General features: G+C 37.5%; 1 protein-coding gene across 3 annotated transcripts in view; it reads left to right on the forward strand.

Moving 5' to 3' along the window:
- LOC149847908 (vacuolar protein sorting-associated protein, putative (DUF1162)) overlaps window positions 1–23,330 on the forward strand; it is a 197,473-nt gene that overhangs the window by 109,598 nt on the left and 64,545 nt on the right. For all 3 annotated transcript variants that reach the window (XM_090008160.1, XM_090008196.1, XM_090008244.1), the window contains 2 exons: window positions 15,448–15,596; window positions 23,275–23,330. In XM_090008160.1, the coding sequence (XP_089864286.1) occupies window positions 15,448–15,596; window positions 23,275–23,330 (205 nt within the window). The remainder of the gene's footprint in view (window positions 1–15,447; window positions 15,597–23,274) is intronic.

A 23,330-nucleotide genomic window follows, 5' to 3' on the forward strand; every position in this document is an offset into this window, starting at 1 on the left:
CCTTTGCCACATTTATTTTGTCGGCAGAGGCTCAGCCCCTGCCGCTTCTTTGCGTTTGGCAGGGGCTGACCCCCTGCCGCCTCAGTAGTTTTTCGACAGGGGCTCATCCCCTGTCGCCCCGCTGTCGTCTGCAGGCAAAAAGGCTTGTCCTTGACGTTCTTCTGATTTCGGCCAGCAGGGGCACACCCCTGCTGCCTCTCTTTTTTTTCCTATAGGCAGGCTTGTTTTTCTATTTCTCCGCATTATAATTAACATAGCACTGTTGCAGACCTCGCATCGGACCCCCGCTCTGGCTCCGCGGCCCGAGCCTCGTATCATCTACACGCGTAGACGCACGCAGCTGCACGATATCCCAAGGTAGGGGAAAGTCGCACGAATAGTGTGTATGAACAAAATAAAATAAGACTTCTGAGATAAAATAATTATTTTGCATATTTGCGTATCTGAAGAAGTATTGGTTGATCAATGTTTTACTCTTTGTGATTCTTTTGAAATTGCATAATGTAAATTCTTTGGGTAGACTCATTCTAGAAAGAATCAAGTAGTTTACTTGGCATGCCTGTTTACGTGTACGATTACCTAACTCATAATTATCTATTATGCATGCTTATTCCTTTGAAACTGCATACTTAAGATAGACTTTGTGAAGAGACTCAAAACCACTGCAATTGCTATTATAACCGAACCTTAAGGCAGGTACGGTATGAATTTTATGTAAGATCATGGAGGGTATTGAAGTGTGAAATCTATACTTTACTGATTTTGATGTGGTAATATCGGCCTCCACAGGCCAATTGCTCAGAAAAGCAAAACATGTCATGTAGGAACCAAAAGAATCATAAACCATTATATTGCCCTCTCATCGTAGTTGTACCTCTAGGAAGGTACGATCGTACTTTTGGACAAGTACGTCCCATGTGGGTTACGATGGTGGGATGATGAGGTTGTGGCAAACTCGATGAGTGCAATTAGCAAAATGCTGAGATCACATAAAAAGGTGACCATTCGCCTTCACAGGCAAGATGCTCGAGTGGGTCTAATGGACCAGAGCATGTAGGATGGGGCGGCGGTTAAGAAACCCCCGTCGTACCCATCCGATCTTCACGGTTCATCAAGGGAGAGGATGGATGGTACAAAGACTCCGATGGACAGGTTGTTAACAACCACCCCACGGGCAAAAGACTCGGTTTTCCCCAGTCATCGGAGTTAGGGGAATTGAGATTACCATAAATTATCCTAGGTGGTAACTCCCAGGCACTTCTGCAGAAGTTGGATGCATCCATGAGCCACGAATGCCTTTGGGGATTTACTCTCTTGGTCACTGACCGTCCCCTTAGGAGCAGACTCAGTCAGCCATCCGGGTTAATGAAAACACCTGACATAATAAACCCCCGGATCGGTCTCGGCTGTTTCTACGTTTTGCGTCTGTGCGTACCTACATGCCAGCTAATATCAGAACTTAAAGAATATCTTCATGAATAGTTGTAGATGACTGAGACTTACACTGATTCAACTAACAACTCTTTGCACTTATTACATTTGTTAGAATAGACTGAAGTTGCTTTAATTGCTTAAATATCATAACTGTTTATCTCATGAATGTCCTGTTTTATTTTCATTCTGCTTATCTGTTCGTGCACCTACTGGTTTGTTATGAAACTGACCCATTTCATGGGCAGGTGAGGAGTAGGACTTCACTGGCGGCCGATGGCGTGGTGCAACGTGGATCAAGATTCATCTTCTTTCTGCTGGCGGCTTGACTCTGGGATTTTTTGGAGTTTTCTTGGATTTATTAAACTTTGGAATAAAATGCTCATTTTGTAATAAACTGCAGATTTTAATCGATTGCCTTAGTTCTTAAATTCCTTTAAGTTGTTGTACATGTGAATGATGGTTTTTCAGCTAACGTACCCAGAATTGTTGACTGGTGTTCCTTTCTAAATGTCTTCCGCTGTTATTTTTAAAAGTTAAAACTTTAAATCTTTGAAAGGTTTTTCGATAAAGTTTTCGAAATCACAAGTCGAAATTTTGGGGCGTTACAGAGAGAGAGAGAGAGAGAGAGAGAGAGAGAGAGAGAGAGAGAGAGAGAGAACTCGTTCATTATTGATTAGGGCTAATCTCTATGTTAAATAGAGAGAAGCCAACAACAACAACTACGCCTTCATCCCAAAACAATTGGGGTCAGCGATATGAACCAAAAAAGAAATTCATTTTGGGTCTTCCACATGAATCCTTTTCCTCCAATCATTTCTATCCAACGCCATGTCCTCGGTGAGGTTCAAAGCATTCATATCCTTTCCTATCATCTCCATCCAAGTCTTCCTAGGCCTACCCCTACCTCTTTTAACTAATATATTTTCCCATTTCTCCAACCTTCTAACTGGAGCATCATTAGGCCTTCGCCGAATATGTCCAAACCACCGTAAACGATTCTCTCGCATCTTATTCTCAATGGGTGCAACACCTACCTTCTTACGTATCTCTTCGTTCCGAATCTTATCTTTTATTGTATTTCCACACATCCATCTAAGCATCCGCATCTCAGCTACACTCATTTTTTGAATATGATGTCTCTTGGCAGCCCAACATTCCGTACCATATAGTAAAGCGGGTCTAATAGTCGTCCTATAAAACTTTCCCTTCAACCGCAATGGCATTCTACGATCGCACAGCACTCCAGTAGCACTTTTCCATTTCATCCACCCAACCTTTATCCTATGATTTACATCTCCATCAATTTCTCCATACTTTTGAATGATGGATCCCAAATATTTGAAATAATCATTCACCGGTATATCTTGCTCACCAAGCTTCACTACACTCCCATCACTACTTCGTTGCTTACTAAACCGACATTCCATATATTCAGTCTTACTCTTACTCAACTTAAAACCTCTAGCTTCCAATGTTTGTCTCCATAATTCTAACTTAGCATTAACCCCAGCTCTAGACTCATCAATCAAAACAATATCATCAGCAAACAACATACACCACGGTACATTTTCTTGAATTGATCTCGTAAGCTCATCCATCACTATCGCAAATAGGAAAGGGCTTAAAGCAGATCCTTGATGTAACCCAACCGTTATCGGAAAATTGGTTGTCACCCCTCCACAAGTGCGGACATTGGTTACTACTCCTTCATACATATCTTTAATTATACTAATGTACTTGAGAGAAACACCTTTCTTCATCATTGTCCACCAGAGAACGTCCCTAGGTACTCTATCGTATGCCTTCTCTAAATCAATAAAAACCATATGCAAATCTTTGTTCCTCTCTCTATATCTTTCAATAAGTTGTCTAAGAAGATGTATAGCTTCCATAGTTGATCTTCCAGGCATAAAACCAAATTGATTCTCCGATATCATGACAACCTTCCTCAACCTAGACTCAATCACCCTCTCCCAAAGTTTCATAGTATGACTCATGAGTTTTATACCACGATAGTTTGTGCAATCTTGTATATCACCCTTATTCTTATATAAAGGCACCAAAGTACTCTTCCTCTACTCATTAGGCATCTTATTTGTTCGCCAAATCAAGTTAAAAAGATTTGTCAACCATTCTAAACCTTTCTCTCCCAAGCATTTCCAAGCCTCGATAGGTATACCATCTGGGCCAACTGCCCTTCTTGATTTCATTTTCTTCAAAGCCTCTGCAATTTCTTTCTTTTGAATCTTGCGCATGAAGTCACGATTTATCTCATGAAAAAGAATGGAGAAGTCTCCAAGATCTTGAGCATGACTATCATTAAATAGCTTATCAAAATAATCTTTCCATCTCTCCTTAATCTCCTCATCTTTGACTAAAACCCTTTGCGTTTCATCTTTGATACATCTAACCATACCCAAATCCTTCGATTCCCTATCTCTCATCTTTGCAAGCCTATAAATATCCTTCTCGCCTTCTTTGGTATCCAACTTGTCATAAACCTCCTTATATACCTTAGCCCTCGCGTTTCGAACAACTTTTTTAGCTTCCTTCTTTGCTATCATATACTTCTCCAAATTCTCATTATCACGACTCTTACTTAGATTTCTATAACACTCTCTTTTAACCTTAATAGCTAATTTGACATCCTCGTTCCACCATGATGTATCCTTACCTAGTGGTGCACCGCCTTTAGATTCACCCAATACCTCCTTAGCTACTTTTCTCATACCACCCGCTATCTTATTCCACATTGATTCTGAATCCTCCTCGAGACACCAATCAACTTCCTTAACTACCTGCTCTACAAACATTTCTTGTTTAGCTCCTTTCAGTGCCCACCACTTAATTCTAGGATCTATCCTATGTCTATCCCTTTTGCGGCATTGTCTAATTCTAAGATCTAAAATTAAGACTCTATGTTGTGTAGCTACACTTTCTCCTGGTATAACCTTACAATCGATGCAACAACCCCTATCTCTCTTTCTAAGTAGGAAAAAATCTATCTGACTCGTATTAACCCCACTTTTAAATGTTACTAGGTGAGACTCCCTCTTCCTAAACCAAGTGTTTGCTAAGATCATATCATAGGACAAACCAAAATCTAAAATCCTTTCTCCACTTTCATTTCTTTCTCCTATACCATAGCCTCCATGGATATTCTCAAATCCATCCCTACTAATGCCTACATGTCCATTAAGGTCACCGCCGATGAAAAGCTTTTCTCCATAAGATGTCTCTTGTACTACTCCATCTAAATCTTCCCAAAATTGATGCTTAATGGAATCATCTAAACCTACTTGAGGTGCATAAACACTAATAATATTAATAATATCCGTACCTAATACTAATTTAATAAGTAAAATTCTATCACCCTTCCTACGGACCTCAACCACATTATCTATAAACTGACGACTCATAACAATCCCTACTCCATTCCTATTCCTATTTATTCCTGTATACCAAATCTTATATCCCCAAGGTTCTATCACTTTAGCTTTCTCACCTACCCATTTGGTCTCTTGAAGACATAAAATATCAATATTTCTCCTACACATAACATCTACTAACTCTACCAACTTACCAGTTAAAGACCCTATATTCCAAGTGGCTAACCTAATTTTATGGTCTTGGACTAACTTCTTTACCCCCACCCGTCCAACAAAGTGAGGGAACCCTTGCCTATTTGACACCACACCCGGGCGCCGGTGTGACGCGTCGCTTCTGGGCGACGACCTAGCAACCCTTGCACATTTATCACTGCCTCCGGGCCTAGAGAGTACAGCGCGTCGCTCAGTAGGGAACGCCCCAACGAAATTCTCATATTGGTTCATTTTCATAGGATATGACAAAGTTTTTATGCTGGCTGTCACAGGCCTACCGCAACCCTCCTCCTTTATCCGGGCTTGGGACCGGCAGTGTATAACTACACAGGCGGAGTTTTAAATAGAGAGAGGCCAATATAAAAAATTACATACAAGTCCCTTATTAAACAAGAAATATCAAATAACCTACTTTTAAGAAAACTTAAACTTAAAACCTCTCAATCTCAACCGGCACAATTCACATTGTTCTTTCATTGGCTGTAGATCATGGTTGGAGAATAAGTCAGCTGGATGTGAAGAATGCCTTTCTTCATGGGGATTTGAAGGAAGAAGTATACATGGAACAATCGCCAGGATATACAAAAGGAGATTCAAAGGAATATGTATGCAGATTAAATCGAGCACTCTATGGACTGAAACAAGCATCTCGATCCTGGTTTGAGAGTTTCTCTCTAGAAATTCAAAGACATGGTTTCTATCGATCGCAATTGGATCACTCCCTCTTTATTCTTCGAGGTAAGGAGTTTACTACCTTCTTGTTGATATATATTGATGATATAATTATTACAAGAAATAGTGAGAATCATGTTCAAGAAACTAAAGATCTTCTGAGTCAAAGGTTCAAAATGAAGGACCTTGGAAACCTTTGGTACTTTCTTGGATTAGAGGTGGATAGTCAAGGAAATAAACTTACTTTGACCCAACATAAATACACCCTAGATCTGTTAGAAAAAAGGTGGAATGAAAGATTGCAAGCCTCTTGCTACTCCTAGTGTGCTTAACCAGAAACTAAGTGTGCAAGACGAAGACTGTCATGATCCCACCAAATATCGGAGTCTAGTGGGAATGCTTCAATATCTTACTTTTACCAGGCTCGATATTACATATTCAGTCAATCAAGTCTCTCAATTCATGCATGAGCCAAGGACGGGACACATGGATGCAGTAAAAGGATACTGAGGTACTTGAAGAGTACTGTTGGAGATGGACTTTTGTACACCAAAAGCAGATCCATGAATACTGCTCATGACATCGTTGCTTATTCAGATGCAGACTGGGCCGACGATCCTGATGATCAAAAGTCAGTTTCAGGGTATGGCGTTTTCATTGGTGCAAATCTTGTTTCCTGGAGTAGTAGAAAACAGAAAGTAGTGTCTAGATCTAGCATAAAAGCAGAATATAGGGCGATGGCTGCTGCTACAGCAGAAGTAACATGGACTAGACATTTGTTAACATAGCTAAAAGAGCCGATTGCTAGTTTTTCTCTCTTTTGTGACAACCAAAGTGCTATTCAAATATCTCTTAATCCCATTCATCACAGCAAAACCAAGTACATTGAGATTGATCAACATTTTATCAGGCAGAAGATTAAAGAAAAAGAGATTGAGCCCCATTATGTTAGAATAGAAGACCAAGTGACAGATTTGTTCACTAAAGGACTCACAAAGTGCTGTTTTTGGTTTTTAAAGAGCAAGTTGTCCATGATCCAAAATCATGCACAACTTGAGGGAGACTATTAGACAGTATAGTGTACGTGTTTTGTATTTAAAATTTGGATTCAGATCCAGATCCAAACTACTTGTATGTACCATGTCCACAACATAATGGCATACTTGTAAATACCCTCAACTTGTCAGGGTTATTATGAAGGCTATGTATTAGGGATTTTGCCTATATATTAATGAAATAGGTCACAGTTTTTTATTATGAGAAAACTGTAACTCATTGCAGCCTCTCTCTCTTCCTTCTCTTAATTTCTCGTTCGCAGGTTTTGGAGAAAACTCACATGAGGCACATAACCACTCAAATTACAATTTGCCAAGGATGTTACTAAATCCTTCCAATAAGGATTTCTAGCCGCATTAAATGGGAGTGAACTAGAATAAAAATACCTCCCAACTTTTCTTTCCAATTCTTTTCTTTCATATATATTGAATGTTGCTTATATCGTTCCTCTACGTCCTACATTGACTTTTCTTTTTTTTTTCAGCATCTTCTTGGTGGCTTGCAAATGGCACACTAACTGCACAAGAATCGGCCATTGCCTTTCTCTTCTCATATTCTTCTTGTATTTTCTTGTATTGTCTTCGCATTTCCTCATCAACTTTTCTGTATCCTGAAATGCCATGTCCTGGTATCTTCAACGAGCCTTCACTCTTGTGTAAGACCCAACAAAATCTCCTTTGCAGAGCTTGCATCGAAATCTCTTGTTTCCACCACCTCCTTCTCCAGTTTTTGCAAGTTTATCTACATGTACCCATAGTGGCCCCACATCATCAATCCCACTACAACTATCAACAAAACTAGCAGCAAAACTCACATGTTGGGATGAGGATGACTCAGGTCCTTTCCCTTTATCCGTCATTTTTATCCTGAAAACACAAAAAAAAAAATACATTCAAAATTTCAAATCAATTATAAAGACATTATCTTGATATAAATATATATATTATATATATATATAATAAAATCAGGAGCAAGGAGGGGGGATCTGCCCCTCCCTTGCCAAAAACAGGGAGGGACTCAGCCCCTCCCCTGAAATAAGAGGGAGCAGGGACGGGGGCTCGACCCCCTCCCCTGCCGAAAACAGAGGGAGCCGGGGGGGGGGCTCAGCCGCTTCCCTGCCAAAAACAGGGAGGGGCTCAGCCCCTCCCCTGCCGAGAATAGAGGGAGCAGGGGGGGCTCAACCCCTCCCCTGCCGACCCAACAAGAGAGCGAGAGTGGGGCTCGACCCCTCCTCTGCCGAGAATAGAGGGAGCAGGGGGGCTCAACCCCTCCCCTGCCGACCCAACAAGAGAGCGAGAGTGGGGGCTCGGCCCCTCCCCTGCCGAAAACAGAGGGAGCAGGGGAGGCTCAACCCCTCCCATGCCGACCCAACAAGAGAGCGAGAGGGGGGGCTCGACCCCTCCCCTGTCGAAAACAGAGGGAGCAGGGGGGTCTCAGCCCCTCCCATGCCGACCCAACAAGAGAGCGAGAGGGGGGGCTCATCCCCTCCCCTACCAAAAACAGAGGGAGCAGGGGGGGGCTCAGCTCCTCCCCTGCCGACCCAACAAGAGAGCGAGAGAGAAGGGGGGGGGGGGGGGGTTGGGCTCGGCCTCTCCCCTGTCGACCCAACAAGAGAGCGAGAGGGAGCCAGAGGGTACGTACCTGCGATGAGGGAGAGGAGGAGCTTAGGAGGTGGCGTCGGGAGGAGAGGGCTCAAGCTGCGCGAGAGATGAGATGAGAGATCAGGGCAATTTTTTTTTGCCCTAATCCTCCTTTTTATCGTTTTTTTAACATTCGAAACATGGACGAAAATGACCCTGGGTGCGTTGATCGTGCCTAGGGTCGTGTTGACCGCATCCGGTGCTGCACACCCACGCGGGTTCAACACCTACTTTGCCGAGTCCCTGTGACTTAGATCAAAATTATTGGAGCCTTAGACTCTAAAATTCTTAAGATTTTTGTGTTCTAAAAGTTAGGGTGGTTCCAAAATTAAATTTAAATCTTTTTTTAGTTTCTCAAATCTTTGACCATGGATGTGAAATCTCCTTCTCATCTAAGGGTTGCTCTGTGTAGGATCTTCAGTCTGCGAAGCAAATTAGGCAACACCATAGGAGGAGAGATCTCTACTTCATGGACTCTTTGAATCTTCCTTCAAAATCTTTTTGTAATTATGTCCAAGATAAATACATTGAAACTTGACATAAAAGACTTGGACGTTCAAGCTATTCAAAGATGTATTTTTTTTCTTTTGGGAAAAAATTTTGTAATGAAAAAGATGTCATATGCAGAGATTGTATTCTTAGAAAGATGAAATCTACTCTATTTCCCAATAGAAGCTTTGTTTCTACAAAACCTTTTGAGTTGGTGCAGTTAGATGTATATGGACCTTTTTCGGTCATATAAAAAGGGGCTACTCATATTATGTTACATTTATTGATGATTTCACTAGATATGTGTGGGTTTACTTCCTCAATTTCAAGTCTGATGTATTTTCCTTTCTTAAAGAATTTCATATGATTGTCAAAAATCAGTTTCAAAGCAATATTTCTATTCTTAGATCTGACTCGGGTGGTGAATACTTATTCAATGAATTTCAAAATTATTTAAAACAAAATGGAATTTATCAATAATTTTTTTGCCCAAGAAATCCTCAACAAAATGGGCTAGCTGAAAGGAAACATAGGCATATTATGGAAACCGCTAGGACCCTACTCTTTTATAAAGATATTTCAAAGAGTTTTTGGGCTGAGGCCGTTCTAACATCGACTTATTTAATAAATGGATTGCCCTCATTATCTTTACAGTATAATTCTTCATATGAAAAACTATTTGAAAGAACCCCCAATTTTAAGTGTTTACGCATTTTTGTCTATAAGTGCTTTGTTCTCTTACATAAAAAAGATAAGTTATCGCCAAAAGCCATTGAATGTGTCCATTGGTTATGGAGAAAACCAAAAAGACTATAGATGCTTTGATTTTAAGAATAATAAACTTTATGTTTCTAAAGATGTGACCTTTTTAGAAAATAAAAATGGGCTTGATAAAATTGAGAAAGAGGAAGTAAATTATATGTTTTTATTTGATCTCTTACCAAGAGAAGTTAATTCTTGTGATATTTCTTTGAATGATAATGAAAAACCTTAGTTGGTGATGATAATGAGCATTCTAATGATGAGTATGCCCAATCACCATTAAGTAAAGATGATGTTGTTGAAAAACCTATACAAATATATACCTGGCATGAGCAAAGAAATCCTCCAAGTGCATTAGAAAAACACACGTAACTCTACTATAGAAGAAACCTTTCTTATAAGATTCAGTCATGTCTCTATCCCACCAAGCAGGTTTGTATCTTGTGACATTTTGTCACCAAACTATAGGGCATGTTTAATAGCTTTACACTCTTATTATGAACCATCACATTATAACGAAGCTAAAAAGATTCCACGTTAAGTTGAAACCATGAATCTAGAATTAGATGCCCTTAAGAAAGCCATGACTTGGGAAGTAGTTGCATTACACTTAGGAAAGAAAGCCATAGGTTGTAGATGAGTTTTTAAAGTCAAAACCAAGAGTGATGATACCCTGAAAAGATATAAAGCTATGTTAGTGTCCAAGAGATATTTTCAAGAATACAAAATTGACTATAAGGAAACCTTTGCGCCAGTAGTTAGGATGATTACTGTTAGGACTCTCATAACCGTTGCATCTATTAAAAAATGGCTCATATACCAACTTGATGTTTAAAAATGTGTTTCTCAATGGAAAATTAAATGAGGTTTATATGGATCCTCCACTAAGATTTGGTGTTGAAAAAGGTAAAACTCTTAGACTTAAGAAGGCCTTGTATGATCTTAAACAAGCTCCTAAGGCCTGATATGATAGATTTAGTAATGTTACGTCTTATCTAGGTTTTCATTCTTGGTATACTAATACTGCTCTTTTTGTCAAAAGTACACGTTCTAGGGTGGTTATACTTCTATTGTATGTAGATGGCATGATAATAACTGGAAGTGACAAACAAGGATTTTCATGAAATTAAAAATGTTTTTAATTTTTTTTTGATATGTTTAATTTGAGTTTTTAAGATATTTTTTAGGTATTAATGTTGCTTACTCTCCTAGAGGGTATATTCTTTTTCAAATGAAGCTTGCTGCTGATATTTGTGCTAAATTTGATATTTCAGATGATAAGAAAGTAAAAACCTTTGAATTGATCAATGCAAAATTAAGGCTTGAAGACGAGACTTCTCGAAGATCCTATACCTCATCGACAACTAATCGGGTCACTCACTTGTCTATCATCAGACCAGATATAGCATACGTAGTTCACTCAATCAATCAATTTTAGCATGCTCCAAGCATTGTGTACATGAGTGTTGTAGTAAGAATTATTAGATGTATAAAGAACTCCATAACCAAGGGTCCTTTCTTATCTTCATCCTCTTATTTAGATTTACTTGCTTATATTGATGCTGATTGGAGAGAAAATTTGAATTATTGAGTCTCAACTATCAGATTTTGTGTTTTTCTAGGAGATTATTTAATTTCGTGGAGATCCAAGAAGCAAAAAAGAATATCTTTGTTCTCAACTGAATTTGATATCGTGCGATGACTAAGAAATCTTCTAAGAGACATGGGAATAATCATCTCAAGACCTTCAAAAAAGTCCATATAATGCCTTTTTTAATTTTAATTTTTTTTCATTTAAATTCATACCCGGAGGTGGTTTCATATAAACTTCTTCACTTAAATTTCTATTTAAAAAAACATTTTTAACGTAAAGTTGAAAAATTGGCCATTTTTTAATAGAGACTATTGCAATAAGAGCACGAACACTAGTCATTCGAGCAACTGAGGCAAAAGTTTCATCATAATCCACCCCATATTCTTGGGCATATCCTTTGGCTACTAACCTAGCCGTATATCTTTCTAAAGAGCCATCACTCTTAGTTTTTACTTTGAAAACCCATCTACATCAAATGGGTTTCTTGCCATTAGTAGGATCAATAATTTCCCAAGTTTGTGCCTTTTTAAGTGCATTAAGTTCAAGTTCCATTGCTTCATTCCAATGAGCATATTGTTTAGCATCATTATAATGAGATGGTTCATGGAATGAGTGAAGGGCTAGCAAACATGCTCTAAAATTTGGAGAAAAAGAATCATAAGATACAAATCTATTTGGTATTTTAGAAATACGATTTGATCTTCTTTGAGAGGATTCTTCAATCGACTCGTTTTGAGAGAATTTTCAAGGGCACAAGGAGGATTACTTTCATTCCTTCTAGAGTAAACTTGTGTTTGACTTGGTATATTTTCTTCTAAAGTTTCATGTTGGTCATGTTGCCCATCATTTGGAGGTTTAAAATGATCCTCAACGAGAGTTTCACTAGTTTCAACATGATCATCTATAACCTTTTCTTGAGGTAACAAGTCAAATAAAAAAGGAGTAATCAATATTTTCATTTAGTTTATGCGAAAAACCATCTTCTTCTTCTAAGAACATGATATCTTTTGAGATATAAAGTTTGTTTTTGAATAAGTCAAAACATCGATGGCCTTTTTGTTTTTCGCCATATCCTAAGAAAATACGTTCAATTGCCCTTGAAGAAAGTTTATCATTTTTGTGAGTTAGAACAAAGCATTTACACTAAAAAATTCTTAGTCTTTTATAATCTGGAGACATTGTAAAGTTTTTCAAATGGAGAAAGATTTTTCAAAGAAGATGAAGGGGTTCTATTGATAAGATATGTTGAGGTTAGAACCGCTTCGGCCCAAAAGGATTTTGGAATGTTCTTTGAAATTAATAAAGTTCTTGTGGTTTCTATTATGTGTCTATACTTTCTTTCCGCAAGACCATTTTGTTGCGGAGTGTTTGGACAAGAACGTTGATGACAAATACCATTTTCTTTCAAATAGATTTGAAATTCTTTGGACATATATTCGCCTCCCGAATCGGATCTAAGAATGGATAGGTTTCCTAAAAATTGATTTTTAACCATTGCATGAAATTCTTTAAAAAAGGAGAAAACTTCGGATTTGCGACTTAAGAAGTAAATCCATGTAAATCGAATGAAATCATCAATAAAGACCACATAGTACGAAAAACCTCCTTTGGATAAAATAAGGGAAGGTCCCCATACATCGGAATGAACAAGTTCAAAAGGCCGAGTGGTGACATAATTTCTTTGAGGAAATGGAATAGCTTTAGATTTCCCAAAAATGCAATCTTTACAAGTCATGTGTTTGACTTTACAAGTATTGTTCAAAAAAGGAAAAAGAGACATCTTTACAAAATTTGGATGACCAAGTCTCTCATTCCAAAATCCAATACTTTTGTCCTTTATAAGATTACAAAATGACTTCGATGGAAGGGTCAAAAAGTCCATAAAATAAAGATCACCCTTTCTATGGCCTTGCCCAATCAGCTTCCATGACTGGAGATCCTGCACGATGCAATCTTTAGGTGAGAAAGAGACTTGGCATCCATGATCGGTGATTTGGGAAATGAAAAAAAGATTTAGATTAATTTTTGGAACAACTCTTACTTTAGGAACAAAAAAGTTTTGAGAAGTTTTAACATCAAGTGTTCCAATACTTTCAATTTTTAAAGATGTCCCATCGGCCGTTGAAAAAATGCTCTTTTTCAATTTGTTCTCTTCTTAACTCAATATCTTCCAGAGCCACCCATTTGGGTTCAAGAAGAACAAGCTCATCCCAAAGAGGGGTTAAAGAACTAAAATAACCACGGAAACTCATATCTGCTTGTCTAGTAGAACGAATTTTTTCTTGACAAAAAAATTGTCGAGCTAGATCCTTTTGGGTATACATACCCTTAAGAAAAAACCATGCCTCATTGACTCTTCTAAACTTAGCAATGTTGGCACAATTTTTGAGGTTCACATTGTTCATAAACTATGCCAAGATTTTGGCATGGTTACTTTCCCAATCCTCAACTTTGGATTGATGGTCATTGATAGCTTTGATGCGCTCATCGCCATCTAAAGCTTTTTCAATCCCACTTTCAATTTTAGTGAGAACAAGAGAGGGTTCGGGAGTAGTTACCATAACAAAACCCCAAAGTTTCTTACCTCTTAGATGATTTTCTATAGCAGAGGCCCGCATAAGGTAATTGGATCCATTGAGCTTAAAAGAGAGCTCAACTTTAGATTCGTGCTCCATAGGTCCCGAATAGTCTTTCTTTCTTCAAAAGCTTGAGAGGCACACGTCCCAAGACACCAAAAAGAAGAGAAGCCCGATCACCAACCTTGCTTTGATACCATGTAATGAAGAGGACAGAAGCACCAATAAAACAAACCACTCTTTTAGAAGAGTGATGCCAAGAGCCTAGAACACAAACACTAAAAGTGTATACAAAACCCACTAAAGGGGAAAATGACTTAAACTCATAAGTTGAATATTATTGAAGAAAGAAAGAAGAGGGTGAAAAACCCATGCCTATACAAGAGAGAGCCTCCTCTATTTATAGAGGAGGAAACTCCCCAACGACTAGATGGGTGGGGCCCCTTGTAGTCTTACAATATGTAAAACAAAAAAGAAAAAAAGAAAAGGTAAAAAAAGAGGGAAAAGGAAAAATACAAAAGAAAAAAGATTACATGGGGATTTACCAAAATACCACTATCGGGTTTTTGGGGTACAAGAAAACAAAAAGAGAAATATGTATATATATACATATATGTATATATATACTTATATATATGTGTGTATATATATATATATAAGTATATGTATAAATATATATTTATATATACATAATTTAACAGGTACATGGGGTACCAATCTTGAGGCAGTTTTTTACATAGTATCACAGTGGGTTAGAGGTGAGATTCATCAGATGTGGCTGCTTATTCTTTTCTTTTCTGTTCTCTTCCTCCTTGTCTTCTGTTTCTTCATGTTTCCCACTTTCTCTGGATCTATGTTTTCATGTCATCTCCTGGGATTCTTTTTCAAAATTGTGTCATGTCCTCACGAGATATTTCTGTTCATATCTGATTTCCTTGAGGTTTCATCAAATGCCAAGTTTCTTATTTTGAAGAGAAAAGAACCTACATAGTTATTTCTTTCTTGCATGAAGGTTTTCCAACAGGTTCCTGTGTCTATCCACAGCATCCCTGATGTCATTAGTTGACATCAATGTGTGATGTCAACTGCTATTGTACTTTATTATTGAGGTATCTTTTTTTTTTTTTTCCTTCAATCATTGACCCCTCCTTTCATCTCTCTTCCAGCCAAAAAATAAAAAGATGCTGAAAAAAATGGGAAAAGAGTGGTCATTCCTTGTGATGTGCTATGATATTTGTTGTGATGATCTATTGCTTATTCTTTGCTCTAGCCGCTCAATCTTCCTGTCTCCTGCATCACCTCTTAATTCGTCCTTTCTATCTCAGTTGGTTATTGGTTATTGGTAAGTTGGATTATTCCAACTTAATTACCTAGAAAAAACATATCATACTGTTCATTAGCAGCCATCTTTTGTATTTCTTTACAATGATATTTCATTCTTTAGTTTTGTCCTTAATGATCATTTGTGTTTTATAGATTAGTTTCTCTGCATACATTGATCTAGTTGACCCCATGTAGTTCGGATAAGGCTTTATGACAATGATGCTCTGTATATATATTGTCCATTTTTTTGCCCTCTTGTCAAGGATATTTCACTTATCTTGATTTTTTTATGTGTTGAGGCATGTTGCGCCAACAAAAAGGAATTCAGATAATGAAGCATCTATTTCTCTTCAGCTCATACTTGGAGCATTTTTCACATCTCCAATTCGTATTTCATATTTAAATGCTGATATATGTGCATGGAGGACACGGCTAGCATCTCTTGATGGTATGGTGAAGCAATTATTTTATTCTAATTGAGATTCCCCAAGATATTTGCAGATATCTGTAAGCTTTCCCGATGGCCAGTCTTTCATAAATTTTAAATGATCTCCACTAAGCGAGTTGTGGCCTCTGTTTTAATGGATAAAATGCCAGTTTGTTGGAAGTGTACTATACTTTTAATGGTTATGCCTTTGGATATGGTTTCAGTTGCGGTGAAATTCTAGAATCAGTCAAACAAATATGATAAGAGATTGGTTACACATTTATATTCAAGAATATTATGCTCATATATGGACCTCCAAAGCTGATGCCGCAAGAGCTCTACTTGCTGCAAAAACATGTGAAATGAACAAAAATTATTATCTTCAGAACATATATTGTAAATTAAATTCATATTGGGATCATTTTTGGACCTGAATATTAGTGAGGTCAGGCAATAGTCACATAAGATAATTGACTAAGGTGAATTCAAACTAAAACTGAACATAAAACTATGTCAGAATATTGTATTCAAATCAAGGTTGCCAGGAAGGGAAATGGAAAGGGGAAATATCTTGGAAAATGGAAATGGGATTCGTGTAAAATGGAAACACACACACACACACACACACAGATATATATATATATATATATATATATATATATATAGGGAACGGGGACTGTCCAACCAAAGGAAGGTCCAAAATCTACAACCAACGATGATAGGACAGCTTCCCCTCTCCAATGCTTGAGCATCTCATCAATCGGACCTCATATATTTGTTCTTTATAATTTATTTAATGAGAAATATGCTTTACACAAAGACTTTACGACATATAGGCATGTTTTTTGAAACGTGAAAAATCGACTGTTCAGAATGCATTTAAAACTTTACAATACAAAGTATTGTGGCCTGTTGATTTTTAGCGCTTTAGAAAACACATTTAAACATCAAAAATTCATAATAAAAAACATGTCGCTCACTAAATGAATGATAAAAATCCAATATGTAAAGTCCGATCGATGAAAAACTCGATCGTTAGAGAAGGAATGCCATCGATTATCATTGGTTGTAGATTTTGGACCTTTCTTTGGTTGGACGGTCCCCCTTCCATATATATATATAAGTATATATATATATATATAAGTATATATATATATATATAATTCCAATACTTATATATACAAAAGTTACTTCCATATATACTTGTATATACAAAAGTTACTTGTTTACCAGCATCATGATAACTAGTAGGAATTAATAAATTATTTTTTTCATAAAATATGTGAATTCATTTATTGTAACATCATGCAAGTTTATATTTCATACAATTGGGTGATTTTTTGTAAAATAATATCATAAATAAAGTATTTGAATGCAGCGTAGGGAAGGTGTAGATTCAAGAAACAAGATAAAAATAGTGTGGTTATGTTGTATTATGAGACTTCTCCAAATATTCTAGTATGTTATCTCCTTCTTAACATTAAAAATATGTAAAAGTTATAATATTTTTGCAAAAACAAGTAACTACAAATTTTTAGTAGCACGTCTAAAGTCCTTTTCAAAGAAAAGAGGTTTCTTATCTATGTAAAGCTTGTGGGAGACGGTTTTACAAATAAGGGAAACATGTTTCCCATATAAACTAAACAAGTTTCCCATGTGGTGTGAAACAGATTTCTCACTTTATGGGAAACATGTTTTGTATGTTTTTCTACAAGTTTCCCACAAGTTTTGGAAATGTTAGGTTTTATGTTTCGGGAAAGGTTTTCCACATTCAATTAGAGTTTCTGGTAACCCTGATTCAAATTATATATAGGATATTGATAATATGGTATTATTATATTTGAAGTTGATTTATCTGACTGAGTATGAAAACTTGAATGTATTAGCTGATTGAAGAGAATGACACAAGTATGACAAAATTCAATCCAAAATAAACACTAGGTTTGTTGTGGTGATGATGTTTAGTGTTAAATACTATTAAACTTATTGTGAGTTTTATGTGGATAAAAACAGATGGCTAGAACAATATTATGAAAATAACATAAGAACTAGAAAAGTAAGTATGGTACACATTAATGAAAGTTAATCAGGGCAGAAGTGTAACGACCCCAACTCATACCCTTTGAAAATGCGGAATATTTTTTTTATAACAGTGAGGAAAACTACCCAGAGACTCTGGGTCCTTACGGTTCCAATTCTAACTGGATAGCCCAAACACCACAAACAAACTTGCAACCATCATCCATAAGAACTAAAACAATTTCTTTATTTATGAATAAGAGTAAATTGTAGAGACAATGTTTTTATTTGACTGAAAATAAAGTAACAACTGAAAAAGCAAGAAGGATTGAAGAAAGAGCCATTCTGTCCCTTGCTGAAGCTGTCAAGCCCAAGTATGACTCATCCTTTCCCAGTAGCCAGACCTACTCCTACCTCACTGTTCACCATTTCCTGTGAAAAACCAACAAAGTAGGGTGTCAGAACTGAAATTCTGAGCACAGCTACTTCTAAAGAAACCAAGTGAGACAAAGAACATGGATAAGATTTCATGTAATGATTTGAGTGAGTGCAGATATAACAATTTGCAAAATTTAAATAACCATATATGTAACCAGTTACATATGCTAAGCAGGAAGAAACAGTAACGCATGAGCATATACAAGAACTAAGTAACAAGATCTTTCAGCATGTTTTTTAGGAAGTAAATAACATGCCACCCACCATTCTATCATGATTTAAAGAACATTTCAAATATGCATGATCTAATGCATAACAGGAAGATGCATGACTTCTTTTCAATGCATGAGTCCTTTTATTATCTTACCTTTAAGTTTCCTTTTTCCTTTGCATATGCATGCCCTATTAAATGCACGCAACTTTAAGTTCCTCTTTTTTTTATTTACTTTTGCCCGTGGATACACCAAACTGGTACGATTCCCGAGGTTAAGTAGGTTCCCAGGGTAGCTTAGCACACAATTTGTATTTTATTACTGGGTTCCAACTTAGCCCTGGACCGAATCACCTTCGGAACATTAGACATCCACATCTAATGTCGGGGACACAAGGGACACCCCACGCCCACAAGTGTCACTTTCTTGGTACCATCAACAACATCTGTGTCAAAACACACCACTTCCGAGTAAAGTGACAGACTCTCCCTAAAACCGTGGCTAGGAGAAAGAACCTCAATATCGGGTTCAGGGGACAAAATTATAACACACGGAGTTTTTGTATCCTCACAGTCCCCCCAATACCGGATCTCTAAGATTCTCATACTTCAGATGAGATATCCCAGAACGTATATTACACTGTTCTTATCCATTATATTTTTATTTAAGTCAATTCTTTAGGTTTGCAACACCATATGCAAAAGTAAAGTGAAAACCCGCATCCTCCCTTGCGGGGACCTTTACGGGACTCCAGCCCGCTAAAACAGTGTAGTAGTGTGTCATACCAACTTATGTGGTTTAAGTGATGCAGTTAAAAACATATGTGAAAAGAAACCAAACCCACAACTCTTCAAGCCAGTGACGGTCCATTTAAGCCATCGTTGCATCACATAACAAAACAAAAGTAGTGTTTTATTTATAACACTAAGCCAAAATGCCAAAAGCATGTGCACTCATGCCATCATAAACCCAAACATATGCATGTCATTACTCATTCATATGCATTTTTCCTATGTGTGGTACCTACATCATATACGTGTATTAACCAATGCACATTTCTTTTGAATGTGAGTGTACATGTAAAACTTCACATATTCATTAAGCATACATGCTCAAGAAGAAAATCAGTAACCGAGTCATGCTCGCATTCATGATTGCTCAACCAATATCATGAAATGCAAAAATAACATTTACCAATTACCGGGCAGAAGTGTAAGCTTTGCCATATGCTAGGGAAGTTAGTCGGGCTTACCAATCCCAGACCCGCCAACCTCCTAGCTAGAAATATAGTCAATTCAGTCCAACCAACACATATCAACCAATCATATTGAAAGGACATAGATTTTCAGGAAAGAAAATACAGTTTGCACAATTATCTTAATGCGCACAAGGATCGACCAACATGATCAGATCATTATCCAAAGCTCAGGGTTTCAAGAAACATTTACATGGTGCTTATACACAAACCCCATGATAAATCTGTCCATCAAACCCAATTATGTATGCAATACAGAAACATACCTGATAACTTTCATGCATGAGCATCACTATCAACCTATCATGAATGAACATGATTAACATTATGAATAAAATCAACCATTACAAACACAATTTAGCTTAATGCACGTGTCCCCACACGAATTCAAGCTGCGTATCTCACGATTTCAGCGTGAGTACAACCCACTGAAGATGGGTACCCAACAAGTATTTTCCCAGTAAAAATTCCAGTTGGAAACTATTCAGATTTCCCTTTTCTTAATTCTGGACAGAAAGGTCGATTCCCTTTTTCTTTGTTCATTTGTACTATAGGCCAACAAAAGCAAGTCATTCTTCAATTGTATGCATCCTTTAGGAAGTGAAGTGCATCATGTGATATTGATCTTTTATAACTAATTATGAAAGCAAAACAAGGCATTGTTCTGCATATAAACTAAACACCCAAAATACAACAAACTGTAAATTATATACCCACAAAATGTCTGGCATCTATATATATCCTCTGTGAGTTCGATCACTTCCCAACAATGGTGGGTGAGGTCAGTTATTACAATGACATATGACTAGAGGAACTATACTACTGGTGGTATCTGTTAAAGTGTTCACTGAATAAAATTTCCTGACGTGTTTAAGAACTCGTTAAAAAGGGTTGGCCATTTTGGGCAACAGAAATGTGTGGTAACCCCCACACTTACCCACTCTCTTTCTATAGACCGTTGGTTTATATATATGGATAACCCACGCATGTAGGCACAACTGATATCTGGAAGCAAAAAAATTAGCTTTATTCTATGTCTGGGAAACTCTTGATCTGCTAACCAGCAGCTCACATCTTATAAGTCTAGTAAGACCACATCTGCCTAAGATAAAAATTCCAATGCCTGATACAGACCATTAACAACTTAAGAGCAAACTTTGAGTCATAACCTAAGAAATGCTCAAACTCCAAAGACGGAGAATGCAACAACCAATAAGTTGACAATAACCCAGTCAACTATCCAATTTAAGTGTAAAAATTGTCCATCACTCTTTGAAAGTTGGCTCAGAGAAACAACCTACTACTTTAATAAATATTTGCTTAGAGCTTGCCTCAACACGTTGGAGTTTGCTAAACAGAATCAACCTAATGAGTCAAGGAAGAGAATTAATGCACATACTTTAGTTACAACGACTCAATCCACCAGATTCCTTACACATCCATCATATCTATAGTTAACAAAAACATCATTCATAACAAAATTTATAAATCAAACGGGTCATTATCAGCAATAGAAGTCAAAAGAGTTGCACAAACAAGAAACCCCCTTTATATAAGAAAAATCGAAATTGCACACCCCCTTCATAATGGAAATCCGAAATCCCCAAATCATAAATTTGGGTTTTCGGGTTAGGGTTGATGGAAACCCCCAAAAGGAAATTGAAACTAAATAGCAACCAAGATTTCAACGAGAGAGACAGTCAGTTCTCTTTTTGTAAATTAGTTTACGTACCCTGAAATTTCCTTTTCCAACCAAATGGGAGAAAAATAGGTTAGCAAGAAGAGGAGTAAATCGGGTCATGGGAAACGATCCATGGTTCGCCCCCATGGTGCTTGCAGAAATCAACCATCCAGAGGGTTCCCATGGACCCTCATCTCAAAAGATTACACGGGATCGAACCCATGTTCGATCTCTCACCTAGATTCGAGAGGAGCACCGCACCTGTATTTCAGGGGTTTTTTTTCGGCGATCGGAGGCTGGAGACATGAGTACGGAGCCGACTGAAGTCGCCCCTCACTGCTGCAGTGACAGGGATGCTCGCCGTGGCCTTTAATGGCTGTTGGTTGCCGCAGTTTTCCGGCGACCACCTCTTCTCCGGTGCACACCCAATCGAGAGAGAGAAAGAGAGAGAAAGAGAGAGAGAGAGAGAGAGAGAGAGAGAGAGAGAGAGAGGGCGAGACCCCCTCTCCACTCCCCCTTTATCGCCCAAACCCCCCTCCCCTCTTGCCGAGAGGCGTGGGGTCGGTTACGCTATGCGTAACCCCCCTGCCCCTTTCTTTTTCTGGTTCTTGAAAGCAAGAATCGTGCCCTAGGCACGATTCTTGTTTAACGCCCCTTTAAAAACCGAACTCGGGTCCGGGTCCGAGCCTGTGACCCGCGGCTCCAAATCCAGTTTACAACTGTATCCAGGTCGCCAAGAGCTAGCGGATCCTCAGTTGGATCCTTGTGGGTCCAACTGTGGGTCCGACCCCTTTGTACCTGATTTATATATATATATATATATTATAAATACTATTAATTATTTATTTAATTAAAAATTAATATTATAAGTATAATTTAACACCCCATTGTGGGTTATTTACGGATTCTTTTATGGATCCGATAACGGTAACGGACCCGAGGCCCAAATCCCCTAAAATTCATTGATTCTCTTTTCCGGATATCGGGTCCAAACTTTGCTACTCGGGATCCAAATCCCAATTTGGATCCGGGCTGGTTATAAGAGTGGATCCAGCTAAAACTATTTACTGCTTTATTTATTTTATTATGATTATATATATATATATATATATATATATGGGTATATGGATCCTGGAAGGTGGATCTCGGACCCATCTACGCACTATCTTAATTAGTTATCACGTGAATAATTCAATTAATTTAAATTATTTCACTTATATACATACATATAAGTTTATACAAGATAAGTGTATGTAAAGATCCCTTTATGGGTTCTGGATCCAAAATTTGGATCCCAGGCCCAAATTTAGAAAAATACCCATTATTTTTGAATAAATTTAAACAAATAATTGTCAAAAATTGAGGTTATTACAAGAAGATTCTGATCTATGTTTTAGTTTCGATTAGTGTGGTAAATTAGCAATTATACTTGATTATATTATAAGGAAGTGGATATAACTCAAATGGACCTTGATTGATTTTCTATTTGTGCCAGCAGTGCTCTAAAATTTTGTGTTTAAACCACCCAACTTTCCTTATGTAGCTGAGGTGGTTATCCTCCCTCTCCTAGGAAAACATACACCCTTATCTAGGGTTTCTTTGGTTCTTAATGTGAGTTCCCTAGTGAGCAGCTAAAGGGATGGGACATAATGAAGTTAGTTTTATATGAGACTCTGAGGTCTGACCACAGCTTAAGATTTAAAAATGAAAAACCTTAACTAACTCTTATAAGACCAGCATGCCAACTTCTCTTGTTTTTCCTGTTGGATTCTTTAAATGTTCATCTTGATTCTTAACTTACCTGTATGTTATTCAATAGCCAAAATCACCATTTATAAAACTATTATAACTAGGGAAATAAATTTATAGATTCTGTTCATGATGCAATGTATAATGATTCCATGTAAGCATCTAATCTTCTAAAAAACAAAGAATGTGGTTTGGGTTTTCGCTCATGAATGAAAATGTATCTACCGAGTTCTTCTTTTCAATCCCACAAACTAATCTTTTATTTGAATTCATGTTTTCCTTGTTGAGACTTTGTTAATATGTTTGATTTCTTGGCAATTTAGTTTTCCTGTCATTTGTCTGCAGCTTCAAGAACTTCTCCAGGGCCTTTTCTTGTAGTTGAGATTTCAAAAAGGTCTGAG

Source organism: Nuphar pumila, chromosome 1, assembly GCF_984573655.1.
Source record: "Nuphar pumila chromosome 1, dmNupPumi1.hap1.1, whole genome shotgun sequence".
NCBI classification, from domain to species: Eukaryota; Viridiplantae; Streptophyta; class Magnoliopsida; order Nymphaeales; family Nymphaeaceae; genus Nuphar; species Nuphar pumila.